The sequence below is a fragment of the Rhineura floridana genome, chromosome 1 (assembly GCF_030035675.1).
Source record: "Rhineura floridana isolate rRhiFlo1 chromosome 1, rRhiFlo1.hap2, whole genome shotgun sequence".
NCBI lineage: Eukaryota > Metazoa > Chordata > Lepidosauria > Squamata > Rhineuridae > Rhineura > Rhineura floridana.
The window spans coordinates 271,233,803-271,257,896 of NC_084480.1; the positions used below are offsets into that span (position 1 = coordinate 271,233,803).

Below are 24,094 nucleotides of genomic sequence, written 5' to 3' on the forward strand. Positions count from 1 at the left end.
AGATTTTATCTTGGAAGTGCCCAGCAAACTCATTGCAGCGGGTTTGAGATGGTTCTAAGATATCCGGAGGGCTAGAGTGAAGAAGCCCTCGGACAACTTTAAAGAGCTCCGCTGGGCGGTTGAGAGATGATTTAATAGTGGCAGCAAAATATAGCTTTTTTGCTGCCCTCACCGCTTCTATATACCGTTTAGTGGATGCACTTACCAAGGCATGATTGCATCTGTCGGGAGTCTGCCTCCATCTGCACTCGAGTCTCCTCCTCTCTTGCTTCATCACTCTCAGCTCCGGGGTATACCGCGGAGCTGCATGAGCTCTGCAAGGGAGAGGGCGCGCAGGAGCGATCGTGTCCACAGCCCGGGTCATTTTGGTGTTCCATAGTTCGACCAGGGCTTCGACAGGAGCGCCAGTCTTATCAGCCGGAAAAACCCCCAGAGCCCTCTGGAAACCCTGTGGATCCATTAGTCTCCGGGGTCGGACCAACTTAATAGGTCCCCCACCCTTGCGGAGGCGAAGGGGTGCTGTAAGCCTAAACTTCAGCAAGCGGTGATCTGTCCATGACAATGGGGTTGTTGAAAGACTCCCCACCTCCAGATCACTATCTCCATGTCCAGCGGCAAAGATCAAATCAAGAGTGTGCCCTGACACATGCGTTGGGCCAGTAACAAATTGAGACAGCCCCATGGTTGCCATGGAGGCCATGAAGTCCTGAGCTGCCCCTGTTAGAGCAGTCTCGGCATGAATGTTGAAGTCTCCCAGTACCAACAGTCTGGGAGACCTCAACAATACCTCCGAGACTACCTCAATCAGCTCAGTTAGGGAAGCTGTTGGGCAGCAGGGTGGGCGGTACACCAACAGAATTCCCAGTCTGTCTCCTTGACCCAGCACAAGGTGAAGACACTCCAGACCAGTCGTCAACTGGACAGGGTGCTTCATGAGCAAGAGAGAACTCCTATAGGCCACAGCTACCCCGCCTCCCCGACCCTCGGATCTACCACAGTGTTGAACCATATAGCCAGGTGGGCACAGCTGGGAAAGAGCAACTCCTCCCTGATCGCCCACCCAGGTCTCGGTTACACATGCCAGGTCGGCACCCTCGTCAACAATTAAATCGTGGACGAGGGAGATTTTATTAGATACCGACCTGGCATTTAAAAGCAACTTAAGTGATCCTGAGAAAAACTGCTTGTATAGTAACATAACCCTTGATGAGTTAAATATTAGGACTTTGTATTATGGGCTAAAGTTAGACTCCACTCCTTGGACTTTCCTTTGCTCTGCTTTTCAGTTTCTGTTTCAGTTGTGCTGTCTACCCAGCCAGCAATAAAGAAGATATTTGTTTGGCTGCAGTAAGAAGTAAGAGTTTGTTTATTCTGCAGTTATTATAATGAATAGAGCAGGATTGGGTGCTTATTGCTAAAGGGTGAAATAAAGAGATAACTTAAAGTGATCTGAAAAAATGGCTACCCTTTACTCTTTTAAAGCACTCACTATACTCACAATCATAATGGCTATTTTTTCTTTTTTTTTCTTCAGTACTTGATGGCAATGGACGAAAACAGCCCTAGAGGAGTAGAAATATTGCTGTGTACACTACAGTTAGCTAGCTGGCTGGCCAGCTGGGCACCTAGGCAGTAACTCAGATCTAATTTCTGATTTCCCAATATGTGCAGCTCAGCATGAGGCCTTTTCAGGGTTTGTGGACAGAAAAATCAACCCAGCAACTAGTAAAAAAACCATTGAATTGCTTTCCACTATTAGCTTCCAATTACTTAGCTAGTAATTTATATAGCAGCCAGTTAAAAAGCTTTTCCTTGATTGTCCAACAGGAAGGAAAATCTAAAGGTCAGGAATAAGATTAGAAGGAGAGACTCTCAAGAAGGATTTACCTGCTTGTGGGATTCCCATGAGCATCTGGTTGGCCACTGTGAAAACAGGATGCTGGACTAGATGGGCCACTGGCCTGATCCAGCAGGCTCTTCTTATGTTCTTAATCAGCTGAACTGTCTCATCCTTTTTTGACAGATCCCCAGGAATATCAGACTCAAAAGCTTTACTTTGCCTATAACTACAGTCCTCTTTCATCTGTGGTCTGTCCCTTGTTCTGATTCTTCATAAACTGAACTACTTTGGTAATGTATGCTGCTGAAAACCAGTTACTACAGGGTTGGTGAAAGGTCATATGTAATTCATACTTACCAGGTAAGAAATCGTTGGAATAACGGAATAAAGTGCAGTGTGAAAGCAGCCTAAGACAGAACTAATGGAATGGAAACTTTCTCCCCCCACCCCTTAAGCCAATGGTTTGTGTGCCTGTTTGATGGGTTACCCTCAAATAATAATACAGAGGACTTTTTCTTTCTTTCTTCATCATGACTAATATAGCTGCTGCTCTGGAAAGCAAATGAACTTGGAGGTCGCTGATTCATAGGGCCGCCATAAGTCGTAGCCGACTTGAAGGCACATAACAACAACAAACTTTAGTGTGCTATAAACAAATACAAACATCAGAAGCTGACTAGTTTGTTCTCAGACAGGGAGTAGAGATGGTTTTTCCCAAGCCATACAAGCTGGAAAAAAAGTTTTTGAAAAATCCAAATTTAAAAAATCAAATAAAATACTAGCTCTTCCAGTTTTTCTGAAGCTAGCTTGGAAGAGGGGGGGAAACACTCTGAAAAGCTCAAAAAAACAAGGAGTTAATGAACAAGAAGGAAAGAACTGTGATGGGATGGAAGAATGAGGCACCTTCAGGAGATGTTGAGGAACTGCATACAAAGTTGGGGGGAAGTTGCTTCTACTTGGAGATGCCTTGGGCTCCTACTAGGAGGAAGGGTGGGATATAAATAATAAATAAATAAATAATATTCTCTGTTAAGCTGATAGCTTGCTAATAACCCAGAATGATCAGAAGTTTCATCAATGAAAGTAAATGTCAGATGTTCTTCACTGGAAGTCTCTCTCCTGTTGCCTTCAGAATGTGACACTCTTTGGCCAGTTTGAAGCTATTTGCGGCTGAATTTTAGAGAGCTGTGAGCTAAAGCATCCCTTGTGAGTCAGTGACTCTCTGCGGGGATCAGATACAGGATTAGCATCTTTGCTGTCTGTTTTAGGCATGCCTATTTTGTTTCTAGTATGCTCTACGTGTATATTTGTAACTAAAGCAAATGTTACAGAGGCACTTCTCAATGTTTTTAAATGTTCCAGAGGTTTCAGACTGTTTTTTAAAAAAATTAAATGATTTATATATGCTTTGTTTTATGTTAAATTCTTTCTTTTAAAATTTTGATGTTTGCTGACTTGAGCTCCTTTGGGAAGAAGGGTGGGACACAAATCTTAAAAACACAATGAAAAAATTAAACACAAGTCCTGAGTGCCTTCTCATTCTAAGGAAACAAACCCTTATCTTGAAAGATCTAGAAATGTTTTCTGATTTAAAATAATAATAATAGAGTTTTCATCCACTACCTTGTATCAACTACATATTTCTGAGTGTTGGACCATCCACACATTATTCCACTTTATTAGTTGTTCTGAAATGTTTCTCCAATGTTGCTGAATCATAGCTGTCTGGAGAGACACTCTTGTGCTATAGTGCAACAAAAATAGCTCAAACACAAGCACCAGAACATTTGTGATATGCAAAGTTATATGATTTCAGCAGTAAGCTATGGGACATGCACAGAAAGCATTATGTCCATCCTGAAACTTTTGTAGAGATTGAAAGTGGGATTGCCTATAACCACCCTGATATTGGGGGCATGAATGGAAATGGACTGCCTTCAAGTCGATCTCGACTTATGGCTACCCTATGAATAGGGTTTTCATGGTAAGCGGTATTCAGAGGGGGTTTACCATTGCCTCCCTCTGAGGCTAGTCCTCCCCAGCTGGCTAGGGCCTGCTTAGCTTGCCACAGCTGCCCAAGCCAGCCCCTTCCTTGTCCGCAACTGCCAGCTGGGGGGCAACTGGGCTCCTTGGGACTCTGCAGCTTGCCCATAGCTGCACAGGTGGCAGGGCACGTAACCCCTGAGCCACTCTTTGTGGGGGTGATCTTTAGCTGGCCCTTTACACCCAGGAGACATGAGCAGGGATTTGAACTCACAGACTCTGGACTCCTAGCCCAGCTCTCCTCCCCACTATGCTATACTGGCTACATACACACCACATATTTAAAGCAACTCCCTCCTCCTGAATCCTGGAACAGTACTTTACCCCTCACTGAGCTACAATTCCCAGCAGCCTTAACAAACTACAGTTCCCAGAATTCTTGGAGGGGGAAATGTGCTTTAAATGTAGTGTGTACTGTGTACACAGCCATCTTCATGAGTACAAATAATCATGAATGAACAATAAAAAGGCTGTTTGGAGGGGCCCTGCATTTCCTGTTAAGCAAATTTACATTTTTTAAGAATATAATCTTTCACTTCCTTATTTGACAGTGTGAGATAAACACGATAGTTCAACAGTTTTCTCTTTTTTAATTCTTTTATAATTCACTTCACGAAACACACAAATGTAGTTTTGTCGAAATAAGGTTAGGTATAGAGATTAGGTACAGACAAAATTCATCTCCTTAAACAAATAGTGACTACCGGAAATGGCTTTCAAATGTCTATAGCTTCTGAGGATTTTTTTTAAAAGTCCCAGAAATCACATGTCTAAGGGTGGGTAACTAGGCGTAACTTTCTTCCTCTTAAATGAAAGTGAAGCAATACAGACTCATATCCCTCTATCTGACTGCTGTTAAAATGGTTTAAAGGCATGGAAACATGTTCCAGTTTGTTATGATTCTCTCTGTTTGTGGATTTACTGTGGCACAAGAAAAACGCCTGCTTTGCAGAACAGACGACCTGGACATTTTATATTCCAACTGTAGTAAGTAAAGCATCAGATGGGCTTCACTTGCAATAGCATTTGTGAACGAATTAGGGTAATTTTCCCCTCCCTGATTAAAACTCCCAGGATCTTCATTAGGATTGTGCACCTTAATTTGTCTCTGATTCCCATTTCTTTATGTAAACCAGAAAAATGTGTGTTCCAAATAATGCTGTAGAACAATCTGAATATGTGCTGGCTTGTATAGTTTTCAAGGGAGATAAGACATTGCTTCTTGGTCCCAGTATACTTTCTTGCAATCTGAGATCTTTCATCATTGGCAGAAACTAATTTAGAGCCAAATTTATTTGTTTTTGTGTTTCAGGTCTGTTTAAACATTTGCAAATAGCAGATTGGGGTAGGGTTGTAATTGGATTGGGACCGTGCTGGAGTGTGTGTGTAACTCTTTCTACCTACCCCATTTTCCCCAATAAAAAATCAACTCCCACCTTATTTGTAACATCAGGAAAAATTAAACGTATACATGTTTTTCCTAACATGACAGTTAGTCTTGGGGAAGCAGTTTTCATAGGGGAAAGTGTGTATGTGTAAAAGGGTTTACACCTCCTGTACAGTCCTGATCTGAATCAGCCTCTTTCCCCACAAGGTGACTGTGATTTGTTAAATTTTACAGAGACCAGAGATACAGTCATGTGTTTCTGTTGCCTAATCTAGTTAATTTGTCCCTCTATTAGTCTGTAGACAGTTTCCTCATTAACAGTCTTAACACTGTCACATATTGCTGTTGACCTCTGCCAAGCTCTTTGCCAGCCCCCACCCAATATTTCTGTTCTGCCTCCTTCCCTTTTTTGTTTACATTTAGTCTGAAGAAGAGTTCTGTGAAACTCAAAAGATAGCTCAGTAATTAATGATTTTCAGTAAGTCCTAATGAAAATGTTATGCTACTGCTGCTGTTTAGAAAAATGCAGGTATATACCCAAAAATGGTTAATCATAAAAAGGTGACTCTAGAGATTTCAACATACATCATCACAGATCAATGGATAAAGCAGCAAAATGCAGTATGTAGAGGGAAGATATTCTGTCCTGTGTACTCCAGTGAGTGCCATTGTGCTCCACTAGGATGCCCACTTATGTATCTCCAGAAAAGGGAACATAAGAATCCTCCTAGATCAGGCCAAAGGCCCATCTTGTCCAGCACTCTGTTCTCTCAGTGGTCAACCAGATGCCTATGGAAAGTCCACAAGCAGGACATGAGTGCAACAGAAGACACATCAAGATCACATAAAAAATTAACTTAGGTCCAGTGTAAAGTTTATGGGCTTTTAATGTTATATTGAATGATTTTATTGAATGTATTGTTATAGGTTTGTGGTTTGGTTTGGATGATACCTTTGGGTTCCCTCCAAGCCTGTGGTTTTACATCTGTAAGATGCAGAGCTTGGAAAAGTTACTTTTTTGAACTACAACTCCCATCAGCCCCAGCCAGCATGGCGCTGGCTGGGGCTGATGGGAGTTGTAGTTCAGGGAGTCTGTAGCAAAAGGAACTGCTGAAGTGGTCAAACCAGTCTCTTTGTTAAGATAATGGCCCTAGCAGAGCCATTAATTATTTTTAACATTAAGAAAGTTAAGCATTCTTTTACATGTCTGAAGAGCTGACCAAGTACAGATGTGTTGCCATACAAACAACTAGCTAATGAAGCTTCCAGAAGAAAGAGATAGGCCTTTCCCCCTTCTTCATGTGACTGGACACCATGTCATCCTATGGGTAGGAGAACAATAGTCCAGGGGCTAGTCTGGGCTAGAGTCATCTGGAGCTGGGAAGACACAGAGGCTTGACTTGATCTTCTGCTGTAAACAAAGCTATGGGTTTTTTTGGGGGGGGGCTCCCTGGAAACCTAATGGGGGAGTAAGACTGGAACATTAATGGTGTGAGCCCTTCCAAATTATGCTCAGGTTGTATATATGTACAAAGAAAACCATATATCAAAAATACTCCATGGTCTTCAGTGACCTTCATTCCAAGGAAACCAAACCTGAGGTAAGCGTTGCCCCCACAATCTCTCACCACTCAAAGATTGTGGTGCATGTAAAAATATTTATTTATTTATTTATTATTTGATTTATATCCCGCCCTTCCTCCCAGCAGGAACCCAGGGCAGCACACAAAAGCACTAAAAACACTTTAAAACATCATAAAAAGAGACATTAAAATACATTAAAACAAAACTACTTTTAAAACATTTTTTTAAAAGGTTTGAAGACATTTCTTTTTTTAAAAAAAGGTTAAAAAACATATTGGGTTAAAAAAAAAAAAAAAAGGTTTAAAAGCATATTAAAAAGCAATTCCAACACAGAAGCAGACTGGGATAACGTCTCAACGTAAAAGGCTTGTTGAAAGAGGAACGTCTTCAATAAGCACCAAAAATATAACAGAGATGGCGCCTGTCTAATATTTTAGGGTAGGGAGTTCCACAGGGTAGGTACCTAAAGGACCATTTCCTATGTTGTGCAGAACAGGCTTCCTGATAAGATGGTATCTACAGGACGCCCTCATCTACACAGCACAGTGATTGACTGGGTATATAAGGGATAAGACGGTCTTTCAGGTATCCTGGTCCCAAGCTGTATAGGGCTTTGTACACCAAAACTAGAACCTTGAACTTGGCCTGGTAGTGAATGGGCAGCCAGTGCAATTCTTTCAGCAGCGGGGTGACATGTTGGTGATACCCTGCCCCAGTGAGCAGTCTCGCCACTGCATTTTGCACCAGCTGCAGCTTCCGGACCAACCGCAAGGGCAGCCCCACATAGAGGGCATTACAGTAATCCACCCTGGAGGTTACCAGTGCATGGACAACAGCGGTCCGGCTATCCCGGTTCAGAAACAGCTGCAGCTGTCTTACCAGCTGAAGCTGGTAAGAGACACTCCTAGCCACTGAGGTCACCTGGGCCTCTAGCGACAAAGATGTATCTAGGAGAACCCCCAGACTATGGCCTGCTCTTTCAGAGGGAGTATGGCCCCATCCAAAGCAGGCAACTGACCTTTATCTGAAATCAGGAACCACCAACCCACAGCGCCTCCACCTTGCTAGGATTCAGACTCAGTTTATTGGCCCTCATCCAGACCACCACCGAGTCCAGGCAGCAGTCCAGGGCTTGCACTGCCTCTCCTGATTCAGATGTTACAGAGAAGTAGAGCTGGGTATCATCAGCATACTGCTGACACCTTGCCCCAAAACTCCTGATGACTGCTCCCAAGGACTTCATATAGATGTTAAACAGCATGGGGGACAAGATGGTACCCTGCAGCACTCACAGCATGACTGCCAGGGGCCCAAAAGACAATCACCCAATGCTATTCTCTGAAAATGACCCTGGAGATAGGACCTGAACCACTGTAAAACAGTCCCTCCAATACCCATTTCACCAAGTCAGCCAAGAAGGATACCATGGTCAATGTATCGAAAGCAGCTGAGAGATCAAGTAAGAGTAACAGGGTCGCAGTCCCCCTTTTCTTCTCACAAAAAAGGTCATCTATCAGGGCAACCAAGGCCAATTCAGTTCCATAACCAGGCCTGAACCCAGACTGAAACAGGTCAAGATAATCTGTTTCATCCAAGAGTACTTGCAATTGCTGCGCCACAACCTTCTCAATCACCTTCCCTAAAAAGGGAGTATTTGCAGCTGGTTGGTAATTATTGCAACCAATGGGTCCAGGGTGAGCTTTTTCAGGAGTGATCAGATCACCGCCTCTTTCAGGGCGGCTGGAACCACTTCCTCCCGCAATTATGCATTGACCACTCCCTGGATCCATTTGGTCAAACCCCCTCGGCAAGTTTTAATAAGCCAAGAAGGGCAAGGGTTGAGAGGACATGTTGCTGGCTGCACCATTGCAAGCACCTTGTCTACGTCATCAGGCCAGATCAGCTGAAACCATTCCCAAGAAGTTGCAGCAGACATTGCACTGGACACCTCATGGGGACTACAGTAGATGTGGAGGGGGCATCAAGACTGCTACAGAGGCGAGCAACTTTACCCTGAAAGTACCTTGCAAACAATTCAGGTGGGCCTCCGAAGGGTCTAAGACTCCATTTCCTGGAGTTGATGTCAACAGACCCCTGACATTATGGAAAAGCTCCATCAGATGGCTACTTGAGGATGCAATGGAGGCAGAGAAGTGGGCCTTCTTCACCGCCCTCACTGCCACACAGTAGGCACGATTATGATGTTTTACTCATGCCCGATCAGGCTCACAGCACATTTTTCGCCACTTGCACTCTAGCCATCATCCAGCCTGTTTCTTTGCCCTCACTGGTGTACCAAGGTGCAAACCGGGCTCCACAATGTCGGAGAGGGCGCTCGGGGTAGCCATGTCAAGAGCCCGACGCGCCTCGCTGTTCCACAGTGTGACAAGGGCTTCAACAGGGTCACCTGCTCTATCAATCGGGAACTCCTCCAAGGAATTCAAAAATCCAGTGGATTCCATTAGTCTCCAGGGACGGACCATCTTAATCTGTCCATGACCCCTGCAGGGAAGGATCAGAGCTACAACTCTAAACTTCACTAGGAAGTGGTCTGACCATGACAATGGGGTGACATCCACCCCCCTATCTCCAGACCACCCCTTCTTCCATCTAGACCAAGAACCAAGTTGAGGGTATGCCCTGCCCTATGCATCAGGCCGGTGACGAGACAGTCACATGGTCATCATGGAGGCCATGAAGTCCCAAGCCAGAACATTAGAGGCAACCTCAGCATGGACATTGAAATCACCCAGGACTATTGTTCTGGGCTCCTCCAATACCACAGCTGAGATGGCCTCCACCAGCTCAGTCAGAGAAGCTGCTGGGCAGCAGGATGGACAGTACACCAGCAGCAACCCTAGTTTCTTGTCTCCTTCGCTTGACACCAGGTGCAGGCCCTCACAACCAGCTTCAAGACAGAGTAGTTTCCTGGTGACAGAGATGGAAGTTCTGTAGACCACAGCAACTCCTTCCGCCTGTCCCTGCAGCCTGTGCTGGTGTTGTACCAAGTATCCAGGTGGGCAAAGCTGGCTCAGGTCAACTCCTCCCAGCTCACCCACCCAGGTCTCGGTAACGCACACCAAATCGGCACCTTCATCCACAATCAAATAATGGATGAGAGTGGTCTTATTGTGTACCGATCTTGCGTTAAACAACAACACACACAGGCCAGCGGACACAGCAGATGCGCAACAAGGAACCCATCCATGAGAGGAGTGGGAGGGAGGAACAAGGCATAGATAGCGTTGCTCTCATCTTCTATGGTAATTCACCATCTCCCCATGGCTATACTTCCCTCTACCCGTGATTACTGAAATTGGGGTGGCATCACCCATGCGCCTCCTTAATAAGACTCCTCCTAAATACCTGATATAGACCCAGCAAGAGCCCACCAACAAAACCTATCTGAGCCATTATTCCAGTAGGCCTCTGCGAGAATTGGAAACAGTCATACCCATTCAAACTTTTTCACACAAGGCCCATTTACTCCCCCTCCTGTCTCACAACCAGGGAGGGCCAGCCTTCTGCCAGTTACAGACTCTCACTCTGAAGGCATCTGGCAACTTTGTCCTATCACCCTGGCTCTCACCCTGCACAGGAACTACACATGAGCCATATGCCCTCCCCACTACCAACCTCCCCCAGATTCGTTAGGGAAAAAAGAAAGAAATAGAAGAGGGTAGCGCCCTCACCCTCGGGACTCCCTATGTGGCTCCCCAAGGGCAACCAGACTTTTATGCCTCCTGATCCAGCCAGGAGCTGATGCAAGGGGCTGCAAGATTAACTGCAGCCTCTCTCTGGAGCCAGGGTCAGGCAGGGGGTCCCTGTCCTTGCAGCACTTACCAGGGACGTCAGCTATTTCAAAAGACAGCAATCTAGAGGACCCTCCGTGGTGCAGAGTGGTAAGCGGAGGTAACACAGCCAAAGCTCTGCTCACGGCCGGAGTTCGATTCCAATGGAAGGAGGAAGTTGAATCTCCGGTAAAAGGGGTCGAGGTCCACTCAGCCTTCCATCCATCCGTGATCGGTAAAATGAGTAGCCAGCATATGCTGGGGAGTAAAGAAAGGCCAGGGAAGGAACTGGCAATCCCACCCCATATATATGGTCTGCCTAGTAAACATCACAAGACGTCACCCTAAGAGTCGGAAACGACTCACACTATAAGTGCAGGGACACCTTTACCTTTTTACTGTGTTTTACCATCATAATTTTTTTATGAGCTGCCTTGGAATAATTTTATTCCAAAAGACAGAATATAAATCATGAAATATTAACAGCAACCATCCATTATTACAGATGCCATAAATGTTCAAATCAAGCTCAAGGCGTACATTTTGTTTAGAAGAAACATATTTGAAATCCACACTGTACTACTTTCTTGTATGAGGGATGGGTGAGAATTCCCCTGAATTTGGATCTAGCACTGGATTTTTCAGTAGTCCACATATTGTCCATTTTGTGGACTGATCCTGTTTGCTCTGAACTTCAGCAGCTACCCCTAATTCGGGATTTTTTCCCCTTGAATATTCCCTTAAATTATAATGTTCTTGTATTGAATTTACTCACAGCATAGCTCTCTCTCTCTCTCTCCCCCTGTGCCACACCCCTCCACTCAAATAATCCAAATGGAAGGAAGCATGTCAAGTCTCACCCGCATTAAGGATTTAGGGCAAGATGGGAGAGGCACTGAAAACTGCTTTCCTCCTTTCCTTTCCAAAAGCAGAACTGTCAGTCTCCGTTTGCTAATGTGAAAACTGACCAGCCTCAGTCACAGCGGAGGAGGAAGCAGAGCCACTTTCCTTTCATCTATCTATCTATCTATCTATCTATCTATCTATCTATCTATCTATCTATCTATCTATCTATCTATCTATCTATCTATCTATCTATCTATCTATCTATCTATCTATCTATCTGTCTGTCTATCTGTCTGTCTGTCGGTCGGTCGGTCGGTCGGTCGGTCGGTCGGTCGGTTGGTCTAGTCTGTTATTAGATTTATATCCTGTCCTTCCTCTCAGAACAAGCCCAGGGCAGCAAACAAAAACACTAAAAGCACTCTAAAACATCTTAAAACAAAACAACTTTAAAATATGGGTGTTTTGTGTAAAAAAATATACAGATTTAAAAATATTTTAAAAAGCAATTCCAACACAGATGCAGCTGGGATAAAAGGGTTGTTGAAAGAGGCTTGTTGAAAGAGACTACTTAAAAGGCTTCTTGAAAGAGGAAGGTCTTCAGTAGGCACCAGAAAGATAACAAAGGTGGTGCCTGTCTAATATTTAAGGGGAGGGAATTCCACAGGGTTGGTGCCACTACATTAATGGTCCGTTTCCTATGTTGTACGGAATGGACCACCTGATAAGATGGCATATGCAGGAGGACCTCACCTGCAGAGGGCAGTGATAGACTGGGTATACAGTGGGTAAGACGAACTTTCATATTAATATTTTCTTTCATTTATCAATGTTTCCTTTCAAAATACCAATATTTTGAAAGAAAGTATCAATTTTTTGAAAGAAAGTATTGATATACATCAGTATTTTGGGGGAGGGAAAATTGAACCAGTAAAAGCAGCACAGAATGCTTTCTAAGCCACATCGGCCAATGGAAAGCACAGTGAAACTTATCTCATTATATATATATTGAGCTGATGCATATTCCAAGCAATTCATCACATAAATTTCAAAGGTGAAGTGTGTTACATTGTGCATTTCAGCAGGGGCTCCAATTGGAATGTTCAAAGATTCAGGTCATTTTGTAATGAGATTTACAACATTATTTAACTTTATTTGTCATGCAGGTGGAGGTCCTCACACTAACACATTTTCCTTTGAAGTAGAGCCATGTTCATTAAAGGATCATTCAGTATGGATGGGCACTATTTTCTGGATTCCAAGTAAGTTATTTTCCTATTTTGGATAACACCAGTCTCGTTGTTCTACATTACTGCAAAAAGATGTACTTCATTCTAAAGGTTTTCCACATTGCTGGGTTGTATTTAATGGTGGCTCATAGAAAATTCTTCCACTTGTGCATAAGGGGCATCTGATTTTTAATGATACCTCCACTTGTTGCATTGCCCTGTCTCATAATTTGCACAGGACCCGGGGTTATATTGTCATTGTTTTTTGTTTAGAAGGTCTCTGGAACATTGGGATGTTAGCAAGCAAATGAAACTTGTGATTATTTTCTGGATCTTTCATATTTGGTAATGCTTCAGAGAGTTAGTTGTCTTCAGTGAACTTTCATTAAATAGATAAAGGTTTTAATCCTGTGTTTGCTACTGAAAGGGGAATATGGGAAACAATTACACCATGGAAGAATTAAGGTTTTATATATCCCAAACTGTTTTGCATTCTAGGTGTGCATGCACTACTAATCTCTCTCTCTCTCTCTCTCTCTCTCTCTCTCTCTCTCTGGTGAGAGATATGAGGATAATAATCTCTTGGGCAATTACTTTACTTCTCTGATTTATTTTTTTAAAAGGTAAGTAGTACCCACGTTTTGTAGAAAGAATAGTAGTGTGACATAATGAAGTGTATGTTATTCCTTTGGCATTGTTGTCACCCTTTACAAATGACTTTACAAATGTGTTTTCAATTCATGTCTCCTTCAGCCAGAGTATCGCACAAAATACACTGTAAGAATCCCTATGGATTTGAATGCATTCAGAACGTGTTCTAGATCACTGCAAGTGTATATTTTTCTTCCCTGAGAAAACAAATGAAAATAGTTGAAATTGTAATTGAAATTGTTGTAATACAATGTGCTTTATTGTGTTTATTTTTATAGGGGCTGATCTAACCATTCTGAGTGCGCATGTCAGTTTGTCGTTTAAAGGTTTTGAAGCCATAAAATGGGAATCTGTTCTTTGCCACGGTGTGGATGATGACTACACATTTTGTGGAGCTCTGAAGGGAGGCAAGTGTGGGTTTTTTGAGTGTTTAGCTGACATATAGAATCTACATTTGCCATTAGCCTGAAATCCTACACAAATTTTTCTGGGAGTAAGTTTTATTGAAAACACAGGGGCTTGCTTCTTAGCAAACATGTATAGGCTTGCACTGTTAGGAACTTTTCAGTATTTCAGGGCACATGAGGAGTGATCTAAGAAACTTATGAAAGGCTAGAATCATGTTTACTGTTCTCAAAATCACATATGTTAAGTAGATCTCTTCTTTTGGACTAGACAATTTCAAATGTCTTCACAGATCACTAGAATAATAATGAGAGTCTAAAATGCTGTAAAATTAATAAAACATGTTTCCTATTTACTTGCTAAACGTATTTGGGCAGTTGTGTGTCGATAAGTTTGGCTTACATTGGAAGGAACACAATCAGAATACATGCAAAAAGTTACAGGGACAAGTGTGAGCCTTACATGAGGCCATCATTTTTTTTTCTCCATCACATTTTTCTAAATGTAACAACTAATTCTTATCCCTAGCTTACTTTTCCATCACTGATGGCCATAGGACTAAACCAGTATTGCACTAACAGCAATGTACAAAGGGGCTTGTATATATATCGTGCTTTGGACCATAGATGGCATCCTCAGCAACCAAGCATATGATCCAGTTCCTTGCCACAAACAAAGCCAGGCTACCTGACTCTCAGCTGACTCCTACAACACAACAGGTGCATAGGGTTTATTTTCTGTGGCCAGACAATCATGTGCAACTAGCTGATTGCCATAAAGAACTTCCAATTTCCAGCATGCCACCACATGTGTTTAGGAGTGTTTCCAGTGGCACTGTGGACACAGTTCCAAGAATACCTTATCTTATATACCCCTCTTTGACACTGCAGATCCTTGGAAGAGATTCTTAATAGTACCATATGCTCCCAAAGTGTCACCTCTTTGGTGATTAAGCATCATATGAATAGCTCAAATAAATAAAACCTCATGTCCACTAAAACCAGGGCCTTTAGTGTGGTGGCACCTGACCTTTGGAATGTGCTTCCAGTGATCATGAGGCAGCTTAAAACTCATCTGTTCACTGAGCTTTTCTTGAAGGATGATCTACCTATGTTGATGTATTAATCTGATCTACTGACTTGTGATGTATTTTGTACTTGTTTTATGAATGTATATTTTAGAGTTGATTTTATGCGTTCACCACCATGGTATTTTTCTTCATGTTGGTGGTGTAGAAACTTTTGCAAATACATAAAAAGATATATATTTTAACATGGTAAAATTTAAATGGCCACCCTGCAGCAATTACCCCACATGATATGGCTGATAGTTCAAGGGAAAGAAATGCTGGACTAGGGGATGTAATGCTCCCTTATATTGTTTTGGTATGGTTGCAGCTCTGAAGACCAGAGTTATCTCTTCTCTGCCATCAGTTTGCCCTGTTGCTACACCTCTACATTTCCTTTTTCTTCTTTCCTTCCTTTTTACCTGGGCTTTTGGCCCTTAATTTGAAGGGCTTTAGTTATCAAATGGCCTCTTTTAACGTAGCACGTCTTTCAAGACCTGTCTTTATTTGTACTGATCTGTTTTTAGGTTGTGTTCTGTTTGTTGTTTTGTTTTAATGAGTTTGTTACAATTGGTTTTAATCTTATTGTTCTTTTGCAAGGAAAGCGACAAATTAGTAGTAGTAGTAATAAATTTATTCTAAAATTACCCCATAAGGAATTTGTGAACTTCTGAAGCTGCAGAAGAATAATGGAATGATGTTCTTTATGTCATGTTCAAATTCTTGATCATTGTTTTTCTTCTGCAGAGACAATCAACACAACTGTGAGAATCAGTGGTGCAATGCCAACATATCCAAAGGTACTTTACAGATCTAAATATTTATAAGAAAAATGCTACATTTATAAAATACATACATACATACATATATATATATATATATATATATGTATGTATGTATGTATGTATGTATGTTGACAAAAAAAGTGGAGCAACCAGTTGGAAAACATTTCAACACTGAGGGCCACAGCCTGTTGGACTTTTCTATAACAGCTATAGAGATGGCAACAGATCCAGCAGCATTGACTGAGAGGGATAACTGTTGGATATACTCTCTCAACACATTGGCACCACATGGCCTTAACCTGGAGGACAGTACAAACATTACTTAGCTTCTGCAAATGAAGCCCCTCTGAGTATTCAGCTCTATAACTGCCACCTTGGTGGCAGCATTTGTATGTTAGCAGCTGATGAAGGCAGAAGCTGAAACATTTTGGTAGTACAATGAAAACCTCTGTATTGTTAATCACAATTACATATATTAACAATCCTTTCACAATAAAATTAAAGGCCTGTCATCTTGTTGCATTCCATTCCATCCCATTTCATTTTACTTTTGTCTCTCTCCATGCAAAAATACTGCAGGCTTCCAGCATCTGGAATGGCAGGCTTGGAGTTTTAAAAGTTCCAGTAATTAATGGAAAGAGTTTGAATAATATCCAGGAAGTACAGGGATGCTTCTTTTCAGACCAAGCTTATACTTCCTTAATTACATGTAAGCTATTGTATGGAGAGAGAAAAAACAGAAAGTAGAGCTCTTGCATTGGCCTGGTTCACACATCACAGTAAACCATAGTCTCAAATAAACTATGGTTTACCATAAACTAGCTTCCTGCTAGTGTATGCTGTTCAGTTGTGCCTGCTTCACTCCTCTCTTTCCCAAGCCAGGAAACAAACTATGGTCTGGCTGACATGGCATTATGTGTGGACCAGTGCTCATGGTTTGTTTCTCTCCAAACAAATCACAAGTGGAAGCCAAGGTTTGTTCTTGGCTTACTGTTTGTGGTTTGTTTGAGAGAAACAAACCAAAAGTTCTGGTTCACATTACGCAAACTAGTACTCCGTGGTTTATTCCCAAGCTTGGGAAAGGAAGAAGCGAAGTGACTACAGTTGAGCAGCATGTACCAGCACACTGCATGTTCTTGGTAAATCATAGTTTATTTTAGACTGTAGCCTACCATGACATGTGCACAAGACCAGTGACAGATCACAGCATGCACCAGCACCAGCTTCTTGAAAAGCTCTGTTTCAGGTCACAGGATCAATGGTTTGGGATGGGTCCACCCTTTTGAGTTGGAGGTAAAATCATCAGCATATCCCATGACATATACTAGTGAGTGTCAAACCAATTGGGCAAAATGGCAAGCATTTTATGAACTGAAGTTTTTAGCAAAAGCAATAGTAAACCAATCAATCAACTACCAAGATATTTGCCATTCACTTCAGTAGAGACCACATGAAGGTGCCTTGAATGAAATGAATGAGCAGTTTGCATGTATGGGAGGATCACATGTGCAGCTGAATGCTCACAGGGCTTCAAATTGGATTGGCTTAACTTCCCAAGGACTGTATCGTGTAAAATCACTTGTGAATGCTCTGGCATGGGCAGACTGTGATGCCCAAAATTCTGAAATGATTTTCCAAGAGGCAGAAACTAGTATATAATAATACAAATGCTTTTTGAAGCATTTAGAAAACTGACTCACTATGCCCGATTCCCCTGAAACATCATCTTGAAGTGACTTTAGCATGTAATACTAAACTGGCCCTCAGCTCCAAAGAAATTGTTGGGACTTACCTGAGATGCAATTGTAACTTAAGAATGCATAACAGAAACACTTCTCACAGTTACAAATTAACAAATTTTCTTTGTTTTAGGGAGAGTACACAGTTATTTTTAAAGGATTCTCTGGTTATTATGAGGAGCTAATAGCTTGTATGAATTACACGGTGATCATTAAGCAGCAGCTTTAATGCATTTCCGGATGAGGAAGTTCCACTAAACCATTTCACAGCACAAGAACTTTTTTCTAGAGAGCAGAGGAATCAAAGCTGGTCACAGAAATCATCAGCTGCAAGGTTTTGATTTTCCAGGACTGTTGTCTGAAAAATTATAAGATGAATGCCAACGTTCATTTCTATCACTGCTGTTGTGATAGGCAGGTTCAGTGTGTGAGACATTTACACACATATACACACCAAACGGGTTCATATATGTGCACTCTGTGTGTGAGAAACTATTGGTGCTTTCATAATTTACTCAACAAAGCATTTTCGGTATGTGATTAAAGTACTGCCTTAACTTATTGAAATCCATGTGTTTTTCTTTTCCTTCTTGTTAAAAAATCAGTTTTCCCACCTCTCTTTCTGGGATAATTCACGAACTGCATACATTTAGGTTGTACAGGGTATAAATGCAGTATGGCACAGAACAGGAGTAAGCCTTGGGCTTCCATCCTTCTCACTGCACACAGAATTGTAATATAAACCAAGGCCAATGCATGTAAAATGTCTCAATGGCATGGTAAGGTGATCTGCTTGTCGTATTGTATTTTGATTTGATTATTTATTTGATTTGATTTGGGACTCTACTGACTGAAACTTAAGATTAAAAACAGAAGATGCTGCTTGTTGTTGTTAATTATTATCATTAATTATTATTATTATTATTGTTGGATGAATTCCTTCAGTGGGACCTACATGCCTAGTTTCTGGGTCACCACATTAATGGTTCTTTTCATGGTAGGAGAGGACCCACAAGCACTGGCCCTGCCGCCACTGGGCCATGTGTGCAATGTATCGCTCTGTTCTTTAGTATCTTGTCCTCAGCTTTCCATTTGTTCATGTTAAGGTGAATAAGTACATTTTGCACTCACAAGACCATCTCCTGTTTCATACAGTGAGCTGCTGTGGCTAATGGTGTTAGCAATATTTGAAACTTAATGTCATTCCTTCCTTATAAACCGCCCAGAGAGCTTCGGCTGTGGGGTGGTAACTAAAATAAATAAATAAATAGGTTTCAGTATATTCAAGCTATGCATGACCCCACGGGAAACTCTCCATATACATGCTATGACTATGATCTCTGCCCCAGATGTAACCATAAACCAGGAGCAGGCTGGGGGTCATATGCCTTCAAGCCTCTCTGTCTGGCCCTTGGGATTCTCACCTTGGGTGCTGGAATGTGTCTTGGAAATCTGATAAAGCCTTGTGCTTGCCTGGAGCAGGCCTTGAGCCAGGGAGGGGGCAAATGGGGGTACCCCCCCCGAGCTGTGCTTCGACCCTCATGTGATTTTTGGGGGGGGGAGATTTTCATTTTAATTTGTGACAGGACAGACAATGGCAAACTCTATTTAAAGAACGGTTCCTTGTTTTAAGAACAGGAGCGTATTAAGAATAGGATCCTCTGAAAAAATTCAGTGAATAAGGCAGCGCAAGTGCATAACAAAAGCCTCAGCTGGAACAGCCCTGAAAAGCCTGCTCACTCAAGACTTTCCCTGACTGAAGGTGGATTTTTCATGATCACAAGCACTGTATAATTACTTCAGTGATCCTGAGAAAAACCTAGCTTCTATAGTAACATGACCTTTGAAGCATTAAGGATTAGAACTTGCTATTATGGGCTAGTGCTAGACTCTACCCTTTGGACTTTGCTTTCCTCTGCTTTTCAGTTTCAGTTATGCTCTCTACCTAGCCAGCAATAAAGAAGCATGTTTGTTTGCCTGCAATAAGAAGCAAGAGGTTATTTTTATTCTGTGGTTGTTATAATGAGTAAAGCAGGATTGGAAGTTTATTGTTAAAGGGTGAAATAAAGAGATAAAGTAATCTTTTAAAATGGCTATACTTTACTCTTTTAAAGTACTCACTATATTCACAGTCATAGTGGCTATTCCCCCCCTTCTTCTTCATGATTATATGATGGCAGGATAAAAACAGCCCTAGAGGAATAGAAATATCGCTGTTAACACTACAGTTAGCTAGATGGCTGGACACCTAAGATGACCTGATTTTTTATTTTCCCAGTGTGTGCAGCTCAGCATGAGGCCTTTTCAGGGTTTCTGGACAGAAAAATCAACCCAGCAACCAGTAAAAAAAATCCAATTGCTTTCCACAATTAGTTTACAATTGCTTAGTTCGTCTTTTATATAGCAGCCAATTAAAAGGTTTTCCCTTGATTGTCCAACAGGAAGGAAAACCTAAAGGCCAGCAACAAGACTAGAAGGAGGGACTCTCAAGGAGGAATTAACAAGCATACCCTATAGTAGTTATTTTCTCTCTGTCCTTCCCTAAACTTGTAGTGTGGACAAGCATGTTTTTCAAGGCTGGCCTGGAGGGAGGATGAAGAGGTGTGTGTTTGTGTGTTGAAAGTAGCCTACTGTATAAAGGTAAAATTTACATTTTTTGCTCCATTTACTTTTGCCTCTCGGCCCACTCACCACTGGCATATGGTCCCAGGAAGGTTGATCAGATGACAATGAATCCTTCAGACTGAAAAACTGTACCCACCCATGCCCTAAACTATGCCTATATAAAATAGGAATGTATAGAAACACATACAAGTCATTTTTAATGGGGATTAATAGACCAACAATTGCCATTCTGAATGATGGTAAGGAAGGCGTTCACACCACACATTTCTTACATTTTAAACAGTCATGGCTTTCCTCAACAAATCCTGGGAAGCGTAGCTTGTGAAGGGTGCTGAAAACTGTCGGAAGACTCCTGTTCCCCTTACAGAGCTACAATTCTCAGAGTTTTCTGGGAAGAGCAAATGACTGTTAAACCACTCTGGCAAACTGTAGCTCTATGATGAGAATAGGGGTCTCCTAACAACTCTCAGCATGCTTCACAAACTTCACTTCCCATGATTCTTTGGGGGAAGCCATGACTCTTTAAAGTGGAATAATAGCGGAATAAATGTCTAGTGTGAATGTGGCCTGTGACTTACAGCTGACATTTTCTTTTGTCACAGAGCAATGCCTTGAGCCACAGCCAGTACATGTTCAGATTCCTGGGTAGAATCTGCTGTTGACCATTGAACCGCACTGTCACTGAGTTTGTTTTCCATCAAGTCTGCAAAACTGTAACTAGGGGGAGTTATGTCTTAGCCCAGTCTGGGAACGGGCTGCCAAGGTCGTTGCTATGGTAACCATCTGATAGACTGGGAAAGTTCTAACAGAGTCTGTAAGTTGTGTCTTCTGATTTATGCCTCTGATCTGTGAGGCTGGTCTTCTGCATTATGCCTCTGAACTGAGAGGTTCTCTTTTGTGTTTACCTTTGGAGAGAGATGTACCAGAGGGGGGGATGACTGAAGAAACTCTACATGTATTTACTCTTAAGCCTTAAGCCATAATGTCTTAATAAAAGACTCTTAACATGCTCTAATGCTATGAAGAAGTTTCTTGCTCAACTTAACTCCAACGTAATGTATGCTGTTTCACGCAACAACGCACACACGCCAACAGGGGTTATGGGCCCAGATCCACAGCGCATTACACGGGAGTAAGTTGCTGGTCTGAACGGCAGACGGAGTTCCAGAGAGGGCAGCTTGATTGATCGTACCAGACGGAGGTGAGCAACATGGCTGTAAACCTGTCTGGGGGAGGCTTGCCGATGGAACGGCTTAATGAAAAGAATTATGGCAGCTGGAAGCCGAGGATGCGGGCTTTGCTGATAACAGAGGATTTATGGGACATTATAGATGAACCACCCCCGGCGGTATTGACCGCGGCCTGGAAGCGTCGAGACCAGAGGGCGCAGGCGTTTATAATCTTGGCTCTATCGGATTCTCAACTGATGTGTGTGAGAGATGAGCCATCGGCTAAACAGATGTGGGACGCGTTGCAGGATTTGTCCCAGGAATGGCAGCGGAGACAGGAGGCAAAAAGAGCCGAGTCGATGGAAGCTGTCAGGAGGCAAGAGGTGAAAAATGCCGTGCCGAAGGATAATAAACAGGAGCAGCAACAGAGGCTGAAGGCTTGTTTTATTTGCGGAGATCGACGGCATCTACAGCAGGAATGTCCAGTCAAGCGCAACTCCAGGGACGGAGGCTTGAAGCAGGGAAGTGTGAACTTTGTAAACAGAAGTCTCAAGATTTACGACCTGTTAATTGGCTTCTTGACAGTGGGGCAAGCCATATATTAATTAAAGACAGAAGTTTGTTTTACACTTCAGAAAAAGTGCAAGATTTTGTGCAACTTGCTGATGGATCACATAAACGGGTGGAAGCCCGTGGACTGGTGAGATTTGATAAACTTGGGATAATGTCAGAATGTTTGTTTGTTCCGGAATTGGCTCATAATATTTTATCAGTTCAAAAACTGGTGTATTCTGGGTATTGTTTAACATTTGATAGAGAAAAATGTTTTATACAGAGAAGAAGCAAAGTTGTCTGTCAGGGTTTTATGACACAAGGGATGTTTAGAATGACCGTGGGTGTGAAGTGTGCTGATGCCTTGAGTTTAATGGGGCGGAAAGGGAATGACAGTCAGGGCTGTAAACAGACTGCTGTTGTGACACCGTCGGCATTAACCATTCAAATGAAGCACGTGGAATGTGCGGAACCAACCTCATTTAATGAAATTAGGCTAATGCCTGAGGCAGAGAAAAATAAGTGGCAACAGGCCATGCAGGAAGAATTGAAAGCCATGGCACAGAATGGCACGTAGACATTAGTAAATTTACCTATGGGGGAAAAGGCCATAGGTTGCAGATGGGTGTTTAAGAAGAAGAAAGCAAGTTCCGGGGAAGTACAGAGGTACAGGTCACATTTGGTTGCCAAGGGATTCACCCAGCAGCATGGAACAGATTATGATGCTGTTTTTGCCCCAGTTGTGAAACATGAGTCCATTCGTGTGCTGCTGAAGCTGGCAGCGATGCAGAACATGAGTGTAAATCACTACGATATAGGGACGGCATTCCTACATGGTGATTTAAGAGAGGAGATATATATGGAACTGCCTCCGGGTTCTGTGTCAAAGGAAGGGTTTGTGTGTAAACTGCATAAATCAGTATATGGACTGCGGCAAAGTGCACGCTGCTGGAATGAGAAATTGGACAGTGTGTTGCATGGAATGGGATTCCAAAGATGCAAGGCAGATCCATGTGTGTATATAAAGAGACAGGGGATGAAAACTACGTTCTGTGCAGTTTACGTTGATGACATCATGTATTTTTATCATGAGCAGCAAGAGGAATGAGAATTTAATGAGCAACTGGGCAGGCAGGTGGACACAAAGAATTTGGGGCCTGTCACACACTATTTATGCACGGATATTGTGCGTGCAGAAGACGGAAGCATAACATTGAGTCAGGAAAGTAAAATAAATCAGATCATAGAAGAATGCAACATGACAGAATGCAATGTTGTGAAGACTCCAATGGTTGTGGCTTTCCAACAGAATGTGAAGGAGACGCCTTGTACAGAACCTGAGAAGTACAGGCGCATAACAGGGAAATTGCAATATTTGGTGAAGGTGTCTCACCCAGACATATGTAATGCAGTCAGCATTTTAAGCTGGAAGGTAGAGCATCCTTCAGAGGCTGACTGGCAAGGGATTAAAAGGATAGTGCGTTATCTGAAAGGCACGAAGACAAAGAGTCTGGTTTTGTCAGGAGCAAAGACAGGAGGTCTTGAATGTTTTGTGGATGCAGATCATGCAGGGGAACTGAGCAGTCGTAAGTCAACCTCTGGCATAGTTGTGATGTGGCACGGGTCATGCATTGACTGGAGTAGCAAGAAACAAAATGTGGTGGCAACCTCAAGTGCAGAAGCAGAATATGTGGCTCTATCACAGGCCTGTAATGAGCTACAATGGTTCGCAATGCTCATGCAGGAGATAGGCATTGATATGCAATTTCCGATTACTGTATATGAAGACAATCAGACCTGCATCAACCTAGCCACATCAGAAGCTCATACCAAAAGAACAAAACATATTAGTGTCAGATACTTTCACGTAAGGGATTGTGTGCAGCAGGGGTTTATTAACCTAACATTTTGTGACACTAAAAACATGGTGGCTGACATAATGACCAAGCCTTTGTGTGAGGAGAAATTTAGCAAACTGGTGACAAGGCTTGGAATGAGCCAAAGTTTGATTGAATAAAGTTCTAGCTAAATGTTCTGAAATGTACTGTAATGTACTGAGATGTAATTTTGAACTGTACTGAAATGTATTGCAAGATGTATTGGAGAAATGTATTGTTGTTATTGTTGTAATGAATTACAGACATGATGGGAAAATGGGGGGATTGTTGACTATTGAACCGCACTGTCACTGAGTTTGTTTTCCATCAAGTCTGCAAAACTGTAACTAGGGGGAGTTATGTCTTAGCCCAGTCTGGGAACGGGCTGCCAAGGTCGTTGCTATGGTAACCATCTGATAGACTGGGAAAGTTCTAACAGTCTGTAAGTTGTGTCTTCTGATTTATGCCTCTGATCTGTGAGGCTGGTCTTCTGCATTATGCCTCTGAA

At 42.5% G+C, this 24,094-nt stretch overlaps 1 protein-coding gene across 1 annotated transcript; it reads left to right on the plus strand.

Annotated features, from left to right (window-relative positions):
* The first annotated feature begins 4,678 nt into the window (after nucleotides 1–4,678).
* LY96 (lymphocyte antigen 96) lies at nucleotides 4,679–18,240 on the plus strand. Its single transcript, XM_061605485.1, has 5 exons — nucleotides 4,679–4,870; nucleotides 12,655–12,750; nucleotides 13,647–13,775; nucleotides 15,587–15,639; nucleotides 17,497–18,240. Exons 1-5 carry the CDS (start codon nucleotides 4,765–4,767, stop codon nucleotides 17,590–17,592), a joined length of 480 nt encoding a protein of 159 aa, XP_061461469.1. The 5' UTR covers nucleotides 4,679–4,764; the 3' UTR covers nucleotides 17,593–18,240.
* The last annotated feature ends 5,854 nt before the right edge of the window (nucleotides 18,241–24,094 follow it).